This window comes from Diospyros lotus, unplaced genomic scaffold, assembly GCF_014633365.1.
Source record: "Diospyros lotus cultivar Yz01 unplaced genomic scaffold, ASM1463336v1 superscaf1, whole genome shotgun sequence".
Taxonomy (NCBI): domain Eukaryota; kingdom Viridiplantae; phylum Streptophyta; class Magnoliopsida; order Ericales; family Ebenaceae; genus Diospyros; species Diospyros lotus.
Window position 1 is genome coordinate 2,411,204 of NW_026267104.1, and position 18,407 is coordinate 2,429,610.

Sequence of the window (18,407 nt, forward strand, 5' to 3'; positions counted from 1 at the left end):
CAGCCTCACCTCTCAACTTTAAATCTCCCTTTGAAATTCTTTACAACAAGCAACCTAACTATATGCAACTGCAACCCTTTGGGTGTGCTTGTTTTCCTTTTCTTCGACCCTATAACAAGCACAAATTCAATTTTCACTCTACCAAATTTGTGGTGCTTGATTATAGCCATGTTCAAGTTGGGTATAAGTGTTTACATCATTCGGGAAGAATCTACGTGTCAAGTCATGTGCAGTTTAATCCTAAGGAATTTCCCTTTCCTCATCAGTGTCTAATGGGCAGTCCACTATGTTTCTTCAATCTTTTCCTTCCTTTCCTTCTAGTTCTTGCACTCCTCAAGTAGCACAACCTTCTATCCCACCCTTATCTTCTTCAATATCTGCTGATTCTTCTTCTAGTCATTCCTTACCCACTAACACTGATACTTCTTTTTCTTTAGCCACTGACATTGATCAACCACCTGTCTCGTCTAAATTACCTAAGTATAAAGCTGCTCCAGCACCATTTGTTCATCCTATGGTCACCAGATCTAAATCCAAGCAGCTTCTTGTTACTTCTCCTCATGCCTTAGTGAGTTCGTTAGAACCCAATTCTGTTCAAGAGGCTTTATTAGACTCTAGTTGGGTTAAAGCTATGCAGGAAGAGTATTCTGCCCTTCAATGTAATCAGACATGGAATTTGGTTCCATTTTCTCTAGATATGAACCTTATTGACTGCCAGTGGGTTTTCAGAATTAAATACATTCCTGATGAGTCTATTCTTAAGTATAAGGCTTGGCTAGTAGCTAAGGGTTTCCTTCAAAATCATGGAATTGACTATGATGAAATATTTAGTCAAGTTGTCAAGGCTCCTACTATCAGGGTTTTGTTTTCCTTGGCCGTAACATTTGGTTGGGATATTTAGCAAGTTGATGTGAATAATGCATTTCATAATGGTGATCTAAATGAAGAAGTGTTTATGGCTCAACCTGAGGGGTTTGTGAGTTTTCAATTTCCTTCAGATGCGTGTCGCTTGAGAAAGTCTTTTTATGAGCTTAAACAAGCCCTTAGAGCTTGGTACACAAAATTTAGATCTCCCTCTTCAAGATTGGGGTTTTAGAAGAGCTGTTTCTGATGCTTCATTGTTTATTAAAAGATTTGGAGGGCTCTTTTGATATATGATCCTTTTTTCCTCTCTTAGTTATTTCATTAGGTGCTAATTGAAATACAATTTTTCTTCTGTTCATTTAGCTTTCATTATCTGTTGCCAGATTGAGATAAAGGAGTTAGATGAGTTTGCTCAAGCTGCGTTCCATGGCTACAAATCTCTAAACCGTATCCAGAGCAGAATATTTCAGACTACTTATTACAGTAATGAGAATATACTAGTGAGGCTCGCATCTTTTCTTTCTGAAATTTTGCAATGAAGTGCATATTTTGATATCCTTAAATTGAATTTCTGATACTTGCAGGTTTGTGCTCCAACAGGAGCTGGTAAAACAAATATTGCTATGATTGCTGTTCTACATGAGGTTTACATTCATTGCCCGAACCTGTATCTCTATACTACTGTAGAACTTAAATCAATTCTGTTCTGCTTGAGTCTTGATGGATGCACTTATAAATATGAGAAATCATTTCTAATATCTATGATCATACACTCGTATGTGTAATTTTCTCAATGTGTTAGCCTATTCTATTTTTACCTGCAATAACTAGCTTTAGATCCATAGCATGAGTTGGATTTTTGATCTTTTTTTTCCAGATAGCTTAAAATTAACTTTAGATGTTATACCAATTAATAATAAAGGAAACATTGAGACTTTATTTTAATATTAAAGATATCAGTTAATTTTTTCTGTTTTCTGGAACAGATAAGAGTGACAGGGATTTAAACCATGAAGTTTCTTCATGGAAAAAGGAAAACAGAAAGCAGTTATGCAGGTCTTAGTTATGGAACAGTGGGCCATGTCATTGCTATCACAAGCTAGGGGACTGTTTAGCAGTTTGGTTAAACCCAACATTGTTTTCCTATATTTGTGGTACACGTTATTTGGTCATTGTCATGGTATTGTAGGTTTGCATCCACATATATATTTTGCATTGACTCGATCATGAAACCTTTAATTTAAATAGAAGGAGCTTTTGCCATAACAAGATTTTCTTTCCTACTGGTAATGATATTTGAATGGTGATTTCTTTTAGCTAAGGTGGTTCATGTGACTGTTTCTTAGTTATCTCACAACTAATCTGATTATTACTTCTCATGACTAGACCTAGACATTGTTTTCCTTGTTAAATAGCATTGATCTCCCCCCCCCCCCCTTCTCTCACTCAATTTAGTATGTATATAGTTAATGAAGTATCTTGTTGCAGATTGGACAACATTTCAAGGATGGTTACTTGCATAAATATGAATTTAAGATAGTTTATGTTGCTCCCATGAAGGTATGACTACCTTGTTTTACTCTCATCTTTATATTTAGTCCATGGGCTAATTTCTGGTTATATCTTGTGAAGGCATTAGCAGCAGAGGTTACCTCTACTTTTAGCCATCGTTTATCTCCATTGAACATGACAGTGAAAGAACTTACTGGAGACATGCAACTCTCTAAGAGTGAACTTGAAGAAACTCAGGTTGTTTTCTATTTGTATGATTATGGTTTGTTTTTGGGGCAATATGTAGACCACACGCTATGATTTAACTCTTTTTCCTTTTAATCAGATGATTGTGACTACGCCTGAGAAATGGGATGTCATTACTCGTAAAAGTAGTGACATGTCACTCTCAATGCTTGTAAAGCTGCTAATTATTGACGAAGTACATCTGTTGAATGATGATAGAGGTCCTGTAATAGAAGCATTAGTTGCTCGAACACTTCGCCAGGTAAAAGTTTCATGCTGTCATGAATTTTACTCGCAAATTGTGAAGCATCAGTTTGTAACTTTTGTCAATGGGGTTTGTCACAATGTTGATAATGGTTCTAGTCCTCAACAATGAAGCCTCATCCTTGTCGTGTACCTAGGGTTAACCTAGGGTCTAGAATGGACTTTGGGAGAAATCCTAGAAGATAGAACAACAAGGTAGGGAGAATTTGAGTAGAAAGAGAGAGATAACAGACAAATTGAGAGAGAGAACAAAGAATTGAGAGGGAAGAATAGAGAAATCAGAGAGAAAATGATGAGAGGGAAAGTTTGAGATTCAAATATCATTCAACAACATCCATTCTCTAACTACCTTAGACTATTTATAGGCTTAACAAATGAAGGTACTAACAGCTACAACATAAGATTATAACCAAAAAAGAAACACAAATATGTCATGGCCTAAGCTTGACAATTGTCTCCCTTCCTAATCCGATGAGAGTTGGAAGCCGTTCCCAAAGGAACAGAGCGTTGAATAGAAAGCTAGAGAGAGAGAGAGAGAGAGAGAGAGAGAGAGAGAGAGAATGAAATTCTCTAGATAATTCTCATTAATTCCTCAGGGAATCGTTTGGGAGAATTTATACAATTTGCCAAGGAGCAGATTCTTACAGCATTGCGGTTGTAACCACCTGCTGCTACTTATAAACCATATGCACGTGGATTTCCCTAGGCTAACAAACTCTATAATAGAGAATTGAAGTTACAGCAGTAAGTAAAAAAAATTACAGTAGTAAAAGAAATAAAGAAATTAGGAAGTCTCCCTATGGTCAAGTTCACCGTGTGACAATATATATAATACATATTACTAATCTATCTATGGGGATCCTTGGGGTCATGACAATTCCCCCCTCCTTGAAGAGTTCTTGTCCCCAAAAACTTGCAACGATTGGCCATTGCTCTTCATCTGATCCCAGCTTTCTCTATTTGTTTTATTCTTCTTTCTTTATTTCTCCTTCTAGGCGACTTCCTCTTCACTTTTATCTTCCTTCTGTTTTTCTTTTCCTCCTCCTTCATCCTTTCCCAAACCTTGTGGCAGTCCTTCTGTTTAGTCTGCTTAAAATGTTCCTTCCCTGCCAAAACCTGCACTAGGGACTGTTTGATACCTACTTTAACCCAAGCCAAGGACTCCTCAGCCTTCTCTGGAATCAAAGGCAATGGAACAATATTCTTAAGAACTACAATATCAATTCCATTCCTCACAAGATTCCAATCTTGGGCACTAGCCAAGCCTTCAGTCAATGGACTAATCTCCAGGGGTAACATGATGGACTTGGTTTTCTATATCACTTCATCAACTACTTTCTCATTTTCCTCTTGTAACCTCTCAGTAGGTGCATCATGAGTGATTATTTCTTCTTCTAAGTTCTCAATCACTGCAGCAAAATTCTCCTCAACACTGCTAGTTTTAAAAATTGATTGAGCTAGTAGCTCATTATGAAAAAATGGATCAATTTCAGATCCTAAAGATCAAGATGTGTTTTATCTCCAACTCCAGAAATTCTCTGTTACCTCCTTTCACTCCTGTTGTTTGATTGACTGCATCAATCATTTCTTGTTATGGACTTCCGAGAATATCATCAGGAACATCCTCATCTAAAACTTCTTTTTCAAAGGAATCAGGTTGTCCCTTTGAATCTTCTTTTATCCATACATCTTGGATCAAGCTTCCTGGATTACTGTTATTGCTGTCAACACTGTTGTTACAGTCCTCCTCCTTGTCAATATTACCAAAATTAGAATGCTTCTTCTTCTCAAAATAGGAGGTAATTAGTGAATCATTTTTCCACAATCTTGACTGCTCCTTAGACTGCTTTATTTTGAGGAACTCTTGAGGTTGTAATGCTTCATTAACAACGTCCTTCTTATTATTGTTTTCTTCCTTGGGCATTGCAAAATCCTTTTTTTGTAAGAATAATTTTATCTCCCTGAGTTGAACTCTGAGATTTGACAATGGAGTTTTGATTCCATGGACTGTTATTGGAATACTGATTCCTTGGACGAGTAAGGTTAGGATCTCCATCTGAAGCATGATTTGATTCACTTCTTTGAGGAGAGTAGGGATTTCCACCAATCACAGGATTTGGTCACTTCCTTTTAATAATTGGATCAAAATTGTCTCTAGAAATCAAACAAACAGGTAGTCTAACCTGATTTTGTCTAGCGTTCATTATCATGTATTGGTCCATCATCAAACTTCTGAATTCATCCCAAGTTTTATGTAAATCCTCACGAAACTGGCTAGACGCCTTGTCCATAGCCTCAGAATCAAAATGCATCCTCTAAGTTCCACTAGCCATAGAGAAAAAAACCCAAGGAAAACTAGATCAGCAGCTAAAATGTGCTTGGAACAATTTTCGAGAATCGCCTCTCTGGAAAACTTCAGCTGCGCAACTCTGTTACAGCTTTCAAGATAAGCTAGATCAACCTTTGATGTTCATTGCTCAATTCAAAGATCGGTTGTGTTAGATCAGCTGGCAATGAACAACAAATCCAAAAGAATTAGGTTTGAGTCCAAGGAACAACACTGAATCACTAGAATTACAGTGGATTATAATCGCCTCTGAATGAACGGCTTCCAGCAGTCGCCCAGGCCTTACGGAAACTTAATCTACCTCACGACTTGAATCTGCCTAGATCTGTTGGATAATTGATTGCTTCCCAGCAGTTGGCTAGGTCAAATAGCCTAGAATTCCACCTACTTTGCCTTCAAAACTCAACTTGAATCAATGTCGAAAATTAACGAGCAAGAGAAGTTGAAAGCCACCTGCAATTCCGAGCTGAGACCTGCTTCTCCCTCTTGGTTATGATTGGTCTTTGATTTCAACAGCCGAGACCAATCAAAATTGTTAGAATTCTTGAATTGGCTGACTTTGTTGAATTCGCCAAAATCACATGAGTCACTGCTTGATCAATTCCGCCGAGAATCATCAGAATTCACCTGGCCTTATGGTGCTACCAAGATCTCTTGAGTTATCTTCCAAAATTGCAGGAATCATAGCTAAGGAGTGAGTGTTAGCTCTGATACCAATTTGTTATGTACCTAGGGTTAACCTAGGGTTTAGAATGGAATTTGGGAGAAATTGTGGAAGATAAAACAGCAAGGTAGGGAGAATTAAAGCAGAAAGAGAGAGATAATTGACTGATCGAGAGAGAGAATTGAGAGGGAGGAATAGAGAAATCAGAGAGGAAATTGAGAGAAAGTGATGAGAGGGATGAAACAGTATGCTAGGGCAGACAAGAAAAGCGAGAAATCAGAGAGGAAATTGAGAGAAAGTGATGAGAGGGATGAAACAGTATGCTAGGGCAGACAAGAAAAGCAGGCTAGGGCACAATCGAGAGAAAAGAAACTCTCGTGAATCACTAAATAAACTGAAAATAAGATCAACAACATTACATAGCTATGCTGAGTTTATATTTATACTCAGCAATAGAACCTCCTAACTACACCACCACAACACATATAGTTATCAGCTAAAATAAACTCAGCATAGCTTATCTGAAACTCCTTTTTGGATGTTTGCTTATCTGAAACTCTTGCTTATCTGAAACTCCTTTTAAGCAATCTTTTGAACAGGTGACAATTTAAGATTGAGTTTGTCACATAGAAGCTGAAATCTACTTCTTGACAATCCCTTAGCGAAAACATCTGCTATTTGATAGGCGGTAGGAACATAACGTATATCAACTTCACCATTCTCCACCTTTTCTCGCACAAAATGAATATCAATCTCAATATGTCTAGTGCGAGAATGAAATACTGGATTTTCAGCAATGCTTTTACCCTGCGAGAATGAAATATTGGATTTTCAGCAATGCTTTTACCCACTAGATTGTCACTCCATACAACAAGAGGATGAACACACGGATATCCCAGTTTTGAAAACAAAGATTTAAGCCACATAACTTCAGTTACACCTTGGGCAATAGCCCTGTATTTAGCTTCCCCAATTGATCTTGCTACAACTGACTGCTTTCGAGAGCTCCAAACTATCAAATTATTTGCAAGAAATACACATAATCCACTTGTGGAACGTCAAGTTACTTTACAACCAGCGTGATCAGCATTAGTATATACAACTAGAGGCATATTTGTAGAGGAAGGAGAGAACAATAAGCCCAAACCGATAGTACCCTTGAAATACCTAAGAAGTCTTTTACAGGCCAGCTAATGTTGCTGCTTGGGGGAAGATAAGAACTGACTGAGCTTATTAACCGCAAAAGCAATGTCGGATCTAGTGTAGGTTAGATATTGTAATAAACCAACTATAGTCTGAAATAGAGATAGATTAGAGAAAGGATCACTCTCATTTGTCAACAAATCCACTGTATTTACTAGAGTGGCACATGGTTTACAATCCAACATAGCTGCCTTCTTCAAGAGATCTAAAGTGTATTTGGATTGAGTAAGATAGATGCCACTATGATCTCTATATGCCTCAAATCCAAGAAAGTAACTGACAGATCCAAGAGTTTTTAGAGCAAAATGAATTTCCAAATCATGAATACAAGCTTTAAGTGCTGTGTTATCTGATTTGGTGATTAAAATGTCATCTACATATACCAAAAGAAATAGCACAAATTTAGAAGTTCTCTTGACAAATAAAGAGACATCAGATACAACTCTAGTAAATCCCCAAGATTGTAAAGCAGCTTGCAGCTTAGTATACCAAGCTCTAGGAGCCTGTTTGAGCCCATAAAGCGACTTCTTTAACTTGCACACAGATTCAGGAAACTGAGAATCAACAAACTGTTTTGGCTGAGACATAAACACTTCCTCATTAAGCTTACCACATAGAAATGCATTATTTATATTCACTTGTTGGATATCCCAACCAAATGTAACTGCCAATGAGAACAAAACTCTAATAGTAGGAGCTTTAGCCACAGGAGTGAATGTTTCGGCATAATCAATGCTCGGATTTTGAAGAAATTCCTTTGCCACTAAGCCAGCCTTATACTTTAGGATTGTGCCATTAGAATTATATTTGACTTGAAACACTCACTTGCAGCCAATACATTCATATCCTTAGAATAGGGAACTAAATCCCAAGTATGATTACGCTGCAAGGCAACAAACTCCTCTTCTATGGCCTTAACCCATTGTGAGTCTAAGAAGGCCTCATGAATTGAACTAGGTTCTAAAGAACTCATGAAGGCATGAGGTGAAGTATTGTCAAGCGATTTGGCCTTGGACCTAGTTAGCATAGGATGATAAGGAGGAGCTGAAAATTTAGACGGACGGGTTACAGGTCTAGGAGAAGAAAAAGAAGCCTGCACAAGTGGTGGAGAAATAGAAGGAGACAGAGGCAAGGAAGCTGCAGAATTAACATTGTTTGATAAGGAGGAACCTAGAGGTTGTGCTACTGCAGAGGAGGGAAAAAAAGGAAGAGACTGAAAATATAACGTAGAAAAACTATTAGGAATAGAAAGTGAAGAAGACTTGAATGGATTGGGATAAGGAAATCATTAGGATTAAATTTGACATGTCTTGAAACATAAATTCATCCAGTAGGATGCAAACATCGGTAGCTTGCTTGAACATGACTATACCCAATAAAGATACATCTAGCTGAATGAAAATCAAATTTGTGCTTGACATATGGTCTTATATAAGGAAAACAAGCACAACCAAAAGGTTGAAGCATTAGGTAATTAGGCTGTTTATGATATAACAGTTCAAATGGTGTGTGAAACTTGAGAGAAGATGGAGGAAGCAAATTAATGAGGTGCATTGCTGTTTGAAACGCTTCTACCCAAAATTTAAGAGGCATAGGAGTATGACTCAGTAAAGTAAGCCCCATTTCAGCAATATGCCTATGCTTCCTCTTGGCTACACCATTCTGTTGATGGGTATGGGGACAAGTGAATCGTGGTTGTATTCCATGACTATGGAGATAAGGCAAAAAGGCTTTGAATTCTCCCCCATTATCTGTTTGTAAGGCTTTAATTTTGGTTTGATACTGAAGTTCAACAAGTTTGTGAAAAGTGACAAAGGTCGACAAGGCATCCAATTTTAACTTTAAAGGGTATAGCCATGTATAATGCGTGTAAGCATCAACAAAAATGATGTAATATCGATATCCTTCAATGGACAAAGTAGGAGATGGACCCCATAGGTCTGAATAGACCAACTCAAGAGGTTTAACAATAGTAATATGGCAATCAACAAATGGAAGTTGATTTAGTTTTCCAACTTGACAAGAATCACAGAAAGAAAGTAATGTGGAAGAATAAGGAATCTGAATTTTATTTAGAACTAAGCGCAGTACATTGAAAGAGGGATGCCCTAGCTTTGCGTGCCATTACTGGTGCATGTTATTTTGGGCAACATTTACACTAGGTGATAGTCCATGACTAAATGGAGCTTGTTTAGTACACTTGCTGAAAGAAAACTTATTACAATTCGAAGGAAATGTACTGCTAACAACATGTCTAGTTTTAATAGAATGAGTTGAAGAGCTGGGAACAATAGGATCAAAAGCTGAACTCAGTTGGTATAGCCTATCCTTAAGTTGTCCTTTGAGTAACACTTGTTCGGTATTCTTGTCCTTGACCAAACAAGAATGAGAGTTAAATTCAGCAACAAGATCATAATCTCTTGTGAGTTGTGAGACACTAATTAGATTTTTCTTCATGTTAGGCTCATGCAGAACATTTGACAAAGTAACACAAGATGTAGGTTTTGTTTGTGAAAGTAAATGTCCAAGACCAACATTAGAGATAGAGAGTTGCTTACCATTACCAACTTAAACTTTGCCTCTACCATTGTAAGGAGCATGTAGGGACTGATTGTTTAGATTGGAGGTGATATGGTTTGTTGCACCAGAATCAACAAACTAGGAATTATCTAATGTAGAATGCTGAAGGTTGTGATCAATAAGAGAAGCAAAAGGAAAATGATTATAGTGAGAAGGAAATTGATTATAGTGAGTTCCTTGGACATAACCTGTATCATTCATGTAGGACTCATTAGAATCACTTAGGGATGCTAGAAAAGCTCTTGAATCAGATGGAGTAGAGACTTGAGAATCAAATCTTTGATTAGAATTAGGTGTTCTCTGAAAATTTCTATCAAATCGATAATGACATCTATCAACAAGATGCCTTTGCTTGCCACACAATTGGCAATAAATCCGCCTGCTAGATTGTCTACCTCATCCTCTTCCACCTTGATTCATATAACTGCCTCCTCTTTGATTGAAACTACCTCTATTATTCACAAAATTACTAGCACCTCGTTGTATATGCAGTCATATTGACTTACATAGATGAAGGTGTAACTGAGTCAAAAGTAATTGTCGATTATGGCAAATTCTTAGATTCTAGTGTTTGTTCGTGCATTAGCAACAAATATTGCACTTTCTCAAGATCTATTTCATCCATTTGATAAGTAATTAAGCTCACGGCTATTTCATAATCATGACCTAATCCATTAAGAATTGCAAGAAGTAACTCCTTATCATCCAATGGCTTGCCTATTGCAGCTAGAGAATGTCCAATCATTTTGAGTTTAAGGATGTAGTCATTAATAGACAAAGAATCCTTTTTAATTGATCTTAGCTGCTGCTTTAGTTGAAAGGATTTAACAATTGTTTGTTGTGAATATAAACTTTCAAGCGAAGACCATACCTTGGCAGATGATTCACAATGAATCACCTGTGCTAATACCTCTTTATCGATTGTCGAAAAGAGCCAGCCTAGAAGTAACTAGTCCGATGTCAACCAATTAAGATATTCCGAGTTCATTGTCTGAGCTTCAGATTCTCTGTTATCACGATCTGCTACATACTTTGGTGGCAGTGGAGTCTTGTTAAGGAAATGCAGTAAATCAAAAGCTCTGATCGTAGCCAAAACATGAGCCTTCCAAAAGATATAATTGTCGGAATTCAATTTGGTCGGAATGAAACTAAACGCTCTTGCAATTGCAAAAAAATCTGATTGCGATGTAGATGATAAAGAACAGGACAAGTGAGGTGGAAGAGAAGAGGAGGCACTAAGATCAGGATTCGAATTCATGACTTGCGTCAATGGCTTTGATACCTTGAAACAGTATGCTAGGGCAGACAAGAATAGTAGGCTAGGGCACAATCGAGAGAAAAGAAACTCTCGTGAATCACTGAATAAACTAAAAATAAGATCAACAACATTACAAAGCTATGCTGAGTTTATATTTATACTCAGCAATATAACCTCCTAACTACACTACCACAACACATATAGTTATCAGCTAAAATAAACACAACAACTTGCAACAGATAAGAAAATTCAAAGTACTAAAATACAGAGAATAATCCTTCTACAAGGGAAAATTTGAAAATTAGATATCATTCAACAACATCCATTCTCTAACTACCTTAGACTATTTATAGGCTTAACAAATGAAGGTACTAACAGTATAGCATAAGAGTACAATCAAAAGAGAAACACATATAATGCATATTACTAATCTATCCTTGGGGATCCTTGGGGTTGTGACAATCCTTTTCTCTTTTCTAAATCAATTGCAAAATTCGTCATGTGGTGTATACATAATTTGCCTTATGGTTGTTATTCAGGTTCTCGCTTCTTTTATGGTGGACTTGTTCTCTTAATTGTTTTCGGTTCCTTTTTGTTCCTTTTTGAAAGTTTTCTTGTACCAAATAAAGCTGTGTCAACAACATTCATTCTCTAACTACCTTAGACTATTTATAGGCTTAACAAATGAAGATACTAGCAGTATAGCATAAGAGTACAATCAAAAGAGAAACACATATAATACATATTACTAATCTATCCTTGGGGATCCTTGGGGTTGTGACAATCATTTTCTCTTTTCTAAATCAGTTGCAAAATTCGTCATGTGGTGTATACATAATTTGCCTTATGGTTGTTATTCTGGTTCTCGCGTCTTTTATGGTGGACTTGTTCTCTTAATTGTTTTTGGTTCTTTTTTGAAAGTTTTCTTGTACCAAATAAAGCTGTGTCAACAACATCCATTCTCTAACTACCTTAGACTATTTATAGGCTTAACAAATGAAGGTACTATCACATTCCTAGGGTTGATACTGGAATTAGGGTGGAAATTGGAACGAGAGAATTGAAGGGGGGGGGGGGGGGGGAGAGAAATTAGTAGAAAGGGAGGGAGAAATCCAAGAGAATCGAGAGAGGGATAGCGAGAATTAGAAGGAAAAGATTTCAATCTCATTTCACATAACATCCCATCCTTTTACAAGTAGCCATTTTATAGGCATAACTGGCTGCTAATTGAATTCATAACAACACCTATGTGCTCCTAATAGATTTCAAAATATCTCTTAACAAACTATTGTAACCCAATTACAACATTGCCCCTCTATTGCTCCTAGGGTCATAACAATTTCCCTCTCCTTGAGAGGTTTCTTGTCCCCAAGAAACTTATTATTGTTGAGTCGCTGTTTCTTCATCCAATTCCCATTCTCATTGTTTGTTTAATCTCTCTTTCTCCTTTTAGGCCCATTCCTCTTTGCTTTTATGTTCCTTTTCTTTTGCTTTCCTTGCATTTGTTTAATGTTGTCTTCGTAGATCTCCATGCGAAGGCTCTCTTTTCCCCTTGATCTGTAAGTCCCAACAATGTCTTGGATCTTCATAAATGAACTATGCCAGTGCATGGTAGCAATAAGTAGTCTGGCTGCAACCTATTCTTTCAACATCTGCCCGACTGCATGGCAATTCTTTTGCTCTGCCCTAATGTTTTGCTCCCACTGCTTGACGGCTAGTTCCATGCATTCTTCCAATAAGCCAACGCATCCTCTAGAACAAACTAGTACACTAGTGCTTCCATCATATCTAAATGGTTTGATATGCACAGGAGAATACTGAATTATTATCTCCAGGGTAAGGCTGACCCCAACAGTACTTGGAGGAATTGATTGGTAGTTCCTAGTCCATATTTGATGAAGCAGGTAGTCATAGCGACCACCAATGGCAAGCATTGTCCCTTCCAGAATTGATGTTGGATTATTTTCCTTCCTTGAATATATCTAAAAAAGTATCACTATGATTTCCCTTAGTTGATGGCATTAGGGCATCTACAAACACATGATGTTCACTTTTCCACACTCTTAAATAGATGAGGAGTTCTGACAATTCATAAAGTGCCTTGCGTGTAATCCTGTCAGCAAGAAAGGCATTTCGCAGCCTAGGAAGGTCTTCGTCTGTGTCATGACCCTAAGGATTCCCCAAGGATAGATTAGTAAATATAATAGGAGTTTACATTTTCTTTTGTATTTTCTATTAGAGGGCTTTGTCTTTAACTAATAGGCAGTTGGGCTATTTGTTACATTGCACATGGGTGCAAGTGAGAGGTTGGTAGGCTATATATATATATAAGCCACAACTGAGGACGGAAGAATCATGTTTGAATTGATAATTGAATACTTTGATTTTCCTTCCTCTAAATTCTCTCTCACTCTCTCTCGATCTTTCTCTCCCTCACTTTCTGTTCTTTTGATTTTCCCTATTCTTCTTCTAAATTCTCCCTTCATTCTTCCAATTTGCAATCCAACCCCCTAGGTTCATGTCAATTGGTATCAGAGCCAACGATTCTTGGCTGTGATTCCATCAAATCCTATTAACCAATCCAACGAAGCAAAGATCGGCAATTTCGGCAGCAAATCAGAGCCAAACGGTCTTTGGCGGTCGAGCCGAGATTTCGATGAGTAAGGAAGTGGGTTTGGAAGCAATTGTCGAATCAAGGCAATCGCATGTGGGATCCTGAAGTATTAGCTATTTAGTGGGTGTCGTGATTTGGACTCAGGAGTGTTCTGATGCAGTGAGTCGGACTTGGGAGTGTCTCGATATAGTGGGTGTTGTGATTTGGACTCGGGAGTGGGTGTAGCGATTGAACTAGTAGTGAGTTCTGGTGATTTTGGAATTAAAAGTGATTGCAAATTGGGCTTTGGCGAGAAGGAACATTGCTGACGATTCTTGGCGAATTGTGAAGACTGGCGGTGATTGGGTGAAGAGGAGGAATAGGTGGGGAGACGATCGTTAAATCCGCAACGATCGCGAGTAGAGTCGATTTCGGCTATCCAGGCGAACTGAAGAAGCGACGGATTTTATTGACTGCATTGGAATCGTTCAACAGAGGAGGCAGACCCAGAGCCAAGACCTAGGTCAACCGATTCGAAGCCATTGAAGGATCACCACCACGATCGAAACTACCCACTGATCAAATTCCTTCAGTTATCTGAGCGCAGGCTAGCAGAGCTTAAGTCACCACAATAAAGTGACTCAATCGAATAGTTCCGAACAAGCAAGCGATTCTCAGATTGAAATTTTTGAGACGCGAAGCAGAGGTAATGGCTAGGTTCACGACAATTGGCCAGGCATATCCGTTTGTGATTTTGACAAGTTCTTAACGGTTGGGCTCGTATTTTGGAAGGCGCAATTAAGAGGTTCGATTAGGTGAGTATTGGAGGCAAAAGTGGAGTTGATCTAGGTTAGGTCACTGTAATCCAGTGACCCATGCTCCTTGGTTGTGATTTCAACAACTCCCAACAGCTAATTCCAGTGAGTTCGATTGGTCTCGACTTTTGAAATCGAGATCGATCATAACCAAAAAGGAGTAGTAATTCTTGGTTCAAAAGTTGCAGTTGGTTTATGGAAATTTCAGACAACAACAGATCCGACGAAGGTCCTTATCGGCTATTGAGTTGCGTTGAGGCAATTCTAATTTAGAGCCAATTAGCTCACAGAAGGGTGTGGATTTAGATGTACAGAACTTCTATGCCTTGGTCATCGAAGTATGCTACTTCCACTAAATCGACCATGGGGAGCAATGCACGTATGAGACGAATGGAGTCTCAATTGCAGCAAAAGGATGTTGCATTTTAAGGGGGATGTCTTGCTTGTGAGGCCATGGGGAGCGGTGCACACATAAACAAATGAGGTCACAATTGTAGCAGAAGAATGTTACATTCTTAGTTAAAGGTAGACATCATGAGGAGTTTGGCCAGAAGCCTCAAGCATGGGAAAAGAAGTTTGAGAAGGGGATCAACCAATTGGACAAGGAAACAAGAAGTGTGGTACATGATATGAGCAAGGAATTTCGGCCGTATGTTACATGAGCAGTTACAAGAGTTTACGATGATACTAACTAAGAAATATCATTACAGCTTTTCTGTAGAATTCTTTGATAATTAGCGCAAAAGTTTTAACAAAGGGATTTTCTTAAAATGGAGCAGCTGAAGGTGAAGGCAAGAAGGCGAGAAGCAGATTCACTGCCTATTTCTAATGTGGAGTGGAAGAAGTATACTGGTTTTAACAGAATTATGAAGGAGGAATACAACATCAGTGCTGATATTGGTGGTTAATGGCATTATCCAAAGGGAATCTGTAATGAATAGATTGATAGGGTAGCAAAGGCAAAGGGACAATCTGATATTGTTGAAAAAAAGTCCATTACAGCAAACACAAGGAAAAAATGAGTTGCTGAATTGTTTGCATGGAATTAGGAGGTTCCGACTGAAAATTCAGTCAATATTAAGGAAGTTGGTGCTAGAATCGAAGTGAATTTATCAATGGTAACTCAGGATTCTGAAGAGGAAAGAAGATTGGATGAAGAGATCTGTGTAGACCACATTTTACAAGAACTGGAAGTTATGATTCGGGTGATAATCAGTCTATACAGCAAATTGGAGGTGAGAACTACTATGTAGATGGCTTTCATACATCTGATAGTTTGGGCAGGGATATTGTTTCATTAGATAATTTGGCTGTAAATCATGTTGAAAAAAAATGTCGAGATAAAGGCCATATGGCGGCCATTGAGGAACAGTTTGGCTGGGATTGAAGTCACAACAGCTCCTAATGCTAATGCTCACAGATAGCTTTGGCTTGAGTATCCAAGGTAAGTCTACAATTCTCCATTGCTGCGTTTCGAGGATGTTGTTGATATTTTTACAATAAAGTATGGTTGTGGGTTGAATGGGAATACAGTAAAGGCAACTAAGGATGTAGGTCTGCCATTCTTACTTGTATTGGATGGTAAAGAACTATTAACAACAGTCACGGACACGGTTAGTCTTCCCTTTTGACTCAAAGTTTCAGCTGCTAACTATATTGGTTCGAGTGTGGCTGATTATGTTCTTAAAGTGGAGACCAATTTTGGTTGGACAACTATTGTAAGAGGTGGTTGTAGTGGGCTTAAACTTGATAAGGTTGCTTTTATTGAAGCTTTGGGCCAAAATGATGCTCAGAGTCGCTTTCAATTTCCAAACCTAACTGCCATCACCATCTTGGGATTTGTTCTCCGGTAATTTACTGCAGAATTACCAAATTGTAAGTATCGCCTCCTCCATTCTATAATGGATTGCTAGCACTGATCGATGACTACTGTCTCCTCCAATCTGCACTTGACTGCCGATCAGGATTGCGACTCAGCAAGCCCTCAATCCAATTTTGCAGCCAAGGATTGCCAGAATGAGCTTCATTGAATTGCCTTAGTCACATACAACAACCTAGATCCAGTTGCTCCAAAATCACCGTCGAAGTTGCTTGGGCTTGTTTCACCTTCACCCACCTTCACAATCTAGACCTTAATCACTGCTGGAAACTTCCAAATTTCTCAGCCAATGATTGTTGGCTTGTTCTGTCTTTAAAAGTCGAACTAGGACTATTAGGGTTCACAATTATGGACGAATGGCTCAGTTCACCTTCAATTCTGAGTCGAGAACTGCTATGAATTGCAGGAATCACAACCGAGGGTAGGGTTCACAACTGTGGACGATTGTCTCAGTTCACCTTCAATTCTGAGTCGAGAATTGCTATGAATTGCAGGAATCACAACCAAGAATTGATTGGTTCTGATATCAATTGTCACATTTCTAGGGTTACCTAGGGTTGAGATTGGAACTAGGGAGGAAATTAGAACGAGAGACTTGAAAGGAGGGAGAGAAATTAGTAGAAAGGGAGGGATAAATTAGAGAGAACCAAGAAATGGATAGAGAGAATTAGAAGGAAAGGATTTCAATCTTATTTCACATAACATCCCATCCTTTTACAAGTAGCCCTTTCATAGGCATACTTGACTGCTAACTGAATAAATAACACCACCCATGTGCTCCTAATAGATTACAAAATATCTCCTAACAAACTATTGTAGCCTATTACAATATTGCCCCTCTATTGTTCCTAGAGTCATGACAGGTACTAATAGCTGCAACATAAGAGTACAACCAAAAGAGATACACATATAATACATATTACTAATCTGTCCATGGAATCATGACAATCCTTTTCTATTTTCTATATCAGCTGCAAAATTCGTCATGTTGTGTATACATAATTTCCCTTATGGTTGCTATTCTGGTTCTTGCTTCTTTTATGGTGGACTTGTTCTCTGGATTGTTTTTGGTTCCTTATTGTTCATTTTTGAAATTTTTTTTGTACCAAATAAAGCTATCTTGCCTCAGCATGCAGATGCCATGTAGACATGATGGGGACTCAACATCTGCCGTGTTATGGCATACATTCGTATATTCTAGAATATTCTAGATATCTCTTGTACTTACAAAGGTTCATGATGTCCTAGAAGTATCTCATGTATAATTTTACAATCTGGTACCGGCTGTTGGATCTTGGCCATTGGTTGGGAGGTGGATGGCTATGTATATGCCTCCCCTTCTCTCATATGTAAATTATCCTATAAATTTTAGTTAAAAAAAGTTCTAATCTGTATATCTGGTTTATGATACGTATATCTGATGTTTGTGGCAGGTTGAGTCCACACAGAGCATGATACGCATTGTAGGCCTCTCAGCTACTTTACCAAACTATATGGAGGTTAATTCCTTTCTGTTACTTGAAAGTTAATTGGGCCATATACTTGATACATGGGATTAGGATACATAAGAATTTAAACCCAATATCCATGTATATATATAGGGTTGGGATGCACAAGAATTTAGAATCTATGCATGGATTTTTTTGATATTAACTACATGCTGTGGTTGTGTCCATTTAAGCATCCAGGTTGCTCAATTTCTAAGGGTGAATCCAGATGCGGGCCTTTTCTTCTTTGACTCAAGCTACCGTCCCGTGCCTCTTGCTCAGCAGTATATTGGGATTAGTGAGCATAATTTTCAAGCTCGCAACAATCTGTTGAATGAAATATGCTACAATAAGGTCCTTTACATTTGGCTTTCTTTGTTTGAAATATTTTTCTGGATTTTCCGTTTATGGTGTAAAATATTACTTTCCCCCCTAGGTTGTTGATTCATTAAGACAAGGGCATCAGGCTATGGTTTTTGTACATTCACGGAAAGACACAGGGAAAACAGCCAATAAACTGGTATGAGCTAATTTGCTTCTGGCTTTCGTCTTATGGCTTCTGCAAATATTTGGATATATATTCTTTTTAATGCACAGCTCGAGTATTTACTTATTATTGGTGCAACATGCAATTTTGTCGTGGATTTGGTCAACTGACAAGGAATGTTGTTGGGTGCTAAAATTGCCACATGATCATGGAGTGGCAAGTCCTTCAG

General features: G+C 38.1%; 1 protein-coding gene across 3 annotated transcripts in view; it reads left to right on the plus strand.

Moving 5' to 3' along the window:
• The window catches only part of LOC127793113 (DExH-box ATP-dependent RNA helicase DExH14), a 74,816-nt gene that overhangs the window by 6,524 nt on the left and 49,885 nt on the right, over window positions 1-18,407 (plus strand). For all 3 annotated transcript variants that reach the window (XM_052323895.1, XM_052323896.1, XM_052323897.1), the window contains 8 exons: window positions 1,248-1,364; window positions 1,449-1,508; window positions 2,353-2,424; window positions 2,497-2,613; window positions 2,702-2,863; window positions 17,638-17,703; window positions 17,893-18,045; window positions 18,128-18,211. In XM_052323895.1, the coding sequence (XP_052179855.1) occupies window positions 1,248-1,364; window positions 1,449-1,508; window positions 2,353-2,424; window positions 2,497-2,613; window positions 2,702-2,863; window positions 17,638-17,703; window positions 17,893-18,045; window positions 18,128-18,211 (831 nt within the window). The remainder of the gene's footprint in view (window positions 1-1,247; window positions 1,365-1,448; window positions 1,509-2,352; window positions 2,425-2,496; window positions 2,614-2,701; window positions 2,864-17,637; window positions 17,704-17,892; window positions 18,046-18,127; window positions 18,212-18,407) is intronic.